The 4,559-nt window shown below is 32.3% G+C and overlaps 1 protein-coding gene across 5 annotated transcripts in view; it reads right to left on the bottom strand.

The window, feature by feature from the left end:
* Window positions 1–872: 872 nt before the first annotated feature.
* LOC106460150 overlaps window positions 873–4,559 on the bottom strand; it is a 112,348-nt gene continuing 108,661 nt past the window's right edge. For all 5 annotated transcript variants that reach the window (XM_022386796.1, XM_022386798.1, XM_022386797.1 and 2 more), the window contains one exon: window positions 873–3,143. In XM_022386796.1, coding sequence (XP_022242504.1) covers window positions 3,087–3,143 — 57 coding nt within the window. In that variant the 3' untranslated portion in view covers window positions 873–3,086. The remainder of the gene's footprint in view (window positions 3,144–4,559) is intronic.

The raw sequence follows: 4,559 nt of genomic DNA, 5'->3' as shown, positions 1-4,559 counted from the left end.
ACAAAAACTGACCGCCCGCTGAAAGTTGGGGATTCAGAGAACAATAGGGGTTGATAACAGATATGGTTTGAGAAAAAGACTTCTAGGGAAGGTGGGGTTTCTGAGAACAATAGGGGTTAGGGTTTTAGAAATTGGGGCTAGGCATTGAAAGTTGAAAATATAACTTGAATGTTCTGTTGGTGATTATTCGGTTAAATGTAATAAACGTCAATTTTGTTATTGTTTCTAATTTTTGTATATGTTGTTTTTGTTGTGTGTGTGTGTGTTGTTTTTTTTGGGGGGGAGGGGCAGGAAAAGAATCCGGCCCTAGCCGAAGCTAAGTAACCGGGTACCCGGACCCGGTATTCGGCCAAATTTTACTACCCGTGCATCTCTACTAAAAATGGGTTGAAAGCAAATTGACAATTTTTCATTAAATTCAACATGTATAGCAGTCCTTATCTCCAATAGAAGTGACAGAATCTGCTGCCAGTGAGGTGGAATCTGACTCTCCACCACTCTCTCCTCAGAGCATCTCACTTTCCATCCTCACGCCACAGATCACATCTTAGTGTGACTTGTATTGGTGAGTATCAATATATATTTTTAAGTTGTATAATTATTTGGTTTCTGGGAATGCTGGGCCTAGGGGAGGGGGTCTGTAATCTAACCCCCACTTTTTCTATAAAAAATTGTGTTCGCTTTACACGGAGTTGCTTTACACTGCTTTTTCTCAGAACACGTCCCCAATGTAAAGCGAGGGAAAGGTGTAAATGAACAAAATTATTCACAGTTCGTAAAAAGAAAATGATAAAGTGTTGTTGTGTTTTAGTTTTGTTTATTTCGTTTATATTATTCAAACTAGGGATCAGGTAAGTTCTAATATATGTAATTTTATTGAACTTTTAATAAACGCAATGCCAAATCTAGAAAAACTGAAACAATCAAATCTCCATAAGTACTTGTTATGGGTACAATGGACACTGTTCTTTTTCTTAAACGAACATATGTTTTATATTAGATTATAACTGAGAAGAAATAACAATTCAGTTCTTACATTCTGCAAATAAACTAAATATCTACAAATGTGAGCTCGACAAGAATACCAAAACGTTCTCAGGCATACTTTATCATTAAATTAAAGTAAAACAAGTCATAGTAAAACATAACGTTCCAACATTCAGTACGTTTGTTACGTTTACATAAAATGAAAGGTAGGGGTCATGATAAAGTGCATTATAAGTATAATTCAACAAAAATTGTTTTACACTTTACTAGTTACCAGGAAAGTTTTTATTCACTGTATAATCAAAATGCCCATTTTGTTTTATTCCATTTGTCTAGCAGAATATCCTAAAAATAATTACTATCATTAAAGTAATCTATTTTATTAATATTTAGTGTAATGGTGGAAATAACCTGCATTAATTTTCTACTTAACTCATGAACATCAAACCACAAATACGAACACATAAACAAATGTTTACAATAAAGAAATTGATATGTGATGATGCATATTTATCAGTTGTAATGAAAAACCACCTGACTTTAACCACGCAAAATCAATTTTCTGTTGTTTTTTTTTAAACAAAACATACGATTCTGATAACTTAATATATTAAGCCTAATGCGAGAAAAAGTACGAAAACCTCAAACAACTTTATACAATAATTATATTATCATGGTATATATTAAGAAACTTAAGGTTAACGCCAATGTTGACAAATCAGAACAATGAGCATCACAGTGATTCTAGATATATGAAGAGTTGCTATTGTCTATAAACTAAGAAAGGAGAAAATAGCTCATAGCGAAAAGATTCGAATCAATTACATAATGCTACAACAACATTTTGATCATAATTACCAATTACCATTACACAGTTATGGTTCCTCTACAAACACAGATGGTTAATGAAAAACATAACCCTTCTTTGTCCAGCAACATTTGTCATACATTTTTCGAGCACATGCACAGACTGAAATCTTTTCAACTTTATTACTCGATGGACAGTACCTGGATAAAATGTTTACACTGTTATTTCTTTGTTTGTAATTAAGCACAAAGCTACACATTGGGCTATCTGTGCTCTGCCCACCACGGGTATCGAGACCCGAATTCTAGCGTTATAAGTCTGCAGACATACCGCCGTGCCACTGGGGGGCACACGGTTAAATGAAATTAATTAAATTAGTAAGTACTGTTAAATACTATGCCATAAAAATCATTCTCGGTCAAATGGTTTCGAAAATTAATTGGAAAAAATTCAATTTAATTGGAAACACTAAACTTTTACACTAGTATTTGGAACTTAGAGTTTTTAATTGAGACCAAATAATTCAATTAAGAGTTAACTTTGCCTGTTTTTCGTCTATAAATAATGTTTTTCAGGTTGAACATTATTTTAATTTAATTCTAATCTTTGATTGTGATTATTATTTTGATAGCTCACTTTAAATTTTGTTACACCACCATGAAAAACATTTGAGATATAATAAATTTCCAACAGAATAATATTTTCTTCCAAGCATTCCACTAAAACTTATTTCGAAGTTTACTAAGCGGCCTCAGGACTCAAAAGAAAAGTTTACTGGTAGATTATCTAAACTAATCAAATTAAAATGAAATGTACTTGAAGTGAATGATCAGAGGACGGTGGGGGAGGGAGTAAAAACATATCAAAATAAAGCAACTATATCTTTAGCTTGATAAAAACAATGAACATATAAGATATCAAACCATAAAAAGAATATCGTTCTCCATATCTTTTACGCACTTCATTAGAGAGATATAAGATAAAAACCAAAGCAAAACGATCTTTCATTTTATTAAGCTACCCATCGTGACATATTCCATTAAGACCAAAGAGTTCGCCTATTATTATTATTACTTTCAAGGTGATCCCATGGCAAAAACATCGTCACTCAAGCTCATATATATATATGGGGTTTTGGGATTTAAAACCCCTTTTTTATGGCACATTCAATGATACTTATGTATTCTGATGTCTTGTCCTAAAGTGTGAATTTGTAATGGCCATGGTTGATCGGGCGAATTCACGGGGTTCACAAATACATATACTTTTAACACACATATACAGTTGCAACTCACTCGCTATTTGGTATAGTTTTCTTGGTTGTCATCTCTTCCGGGATACTCGGTTCCTAACAAAAACAGACAGCAAAAAAAAATCGCCACTTAGCTTTGTCATTAAATTTTCATTATTACTGATTAACAATACAGTTACCATCACTAATTCTACAAGTACAAATATTTCTACTAGTAGTGATAACAGTTGACTGTTAGTACGGGTGATTGATCACAACTTTCTAAACGATTTTGAGCAATCATATGAAAGTTCATAAATAATTAAAATATTTCTTACATTTCCCATGAAATAATCCAGTTGTTATATTCTGTAAATCTCCGATTGCTACATCAATGGTAGTGAGACAGAGGGCGCTGAATTATTCGATTTACACACTGTCTCGTGACTCTGATTCTGTACGAAAACTATACAATTATAGAGGACCGTAAGCCATCTACGTCTCATTATTTTCTGTAGCTTTCACTTACTTAATCTGGTTTACACCATAATAGTTGGTGTTCATGAAAGTTAATGATATATGTATATAAAGCCTAGACAACAACTACAAGTCAGTATGATGAACCCTGATATTGACTAAAGTCGTCATTGGATATGGCAGATGTAGTGTGGTTGACATAACATTATCCTTTGCTTTCATTCAGGTCCTTTTTTTTCCGTAAAGTTTGCACAGTTGTTTTTATTTCTAGAAATCTGGTACCTTTTTTTTCTAGTTTTACTTCCCTGATGATATTTTGTTTTTCGTATAATTGAAGTAGTCATGTGATTTTTGCTTTAAAAGTAAACCTATGTTGGTGACGTTTACCTAACTTAATAATGATCAGTATTATTTTGAGGCATAAAGAATATTTGGGTCACACTATTACGCCGTCCAATACCCACAAAATATTTTCCCCATAGTTTTGTAACTTTACGATAGCTTTGTTTTACTTGCACCATTTTTATAATATACAAAATAAGCACATCTACTCAGTATTTAAAGTACTTTAAATTTAACAAAATGTAGGATAACTTTTGCGTTATATTTTTGGCATAAGCAAAAAGCTAATTTAAACTAAAATCATTACTGATGATAGAATCATTTATGATCAAACACAACTGTCCAGGATCAAGTAACTTTAAACACATACGACGCGTTTGTTTACTTAGGTGTTGAAAGGTCAGGCTGTCGGTTGCGTCAAAATAGTTTACAAAAAAGTACAAACAATTGCTATTATAAAGCTGAATACTTACTCCAAGTTCAAAAAGTTACTATAACTAAAACCACAAATAAGATATTACTATTAAAATACTAGCTATCATTACTACAAAAACGGCCAATTGACAGTTGCAACCAAACAATAAAATATTTGAACCACAAATTCATACAATTGCGTTTAACTTATGATTACTCATATATATATATATATATACTATTTTAAACTGGATACATCAAGAACGTGCAGTCGTAGATGGAAATCTTTGTTATCAAGAC

This window comes from Limulus polyphemus, unplaced genomic scaffold (assembly GCF_000517525.1).
Source record: "Limulus polyphemus unplaced genomic scaffold, Limulus_polyphemus-2.1.2 Scaffold718, whole genome shotgun sequence".
NCBI classification, from domain to species: domain Eukaryota; kingdom Metazoa; phylum Arthropoda; class Merostomata; order Xiphosura; family Limulidae; genus Limulus; species Limulus polyphemus.
This window is presented reverse-complemented; position numbering and strand designations above follow the sequence as displayed.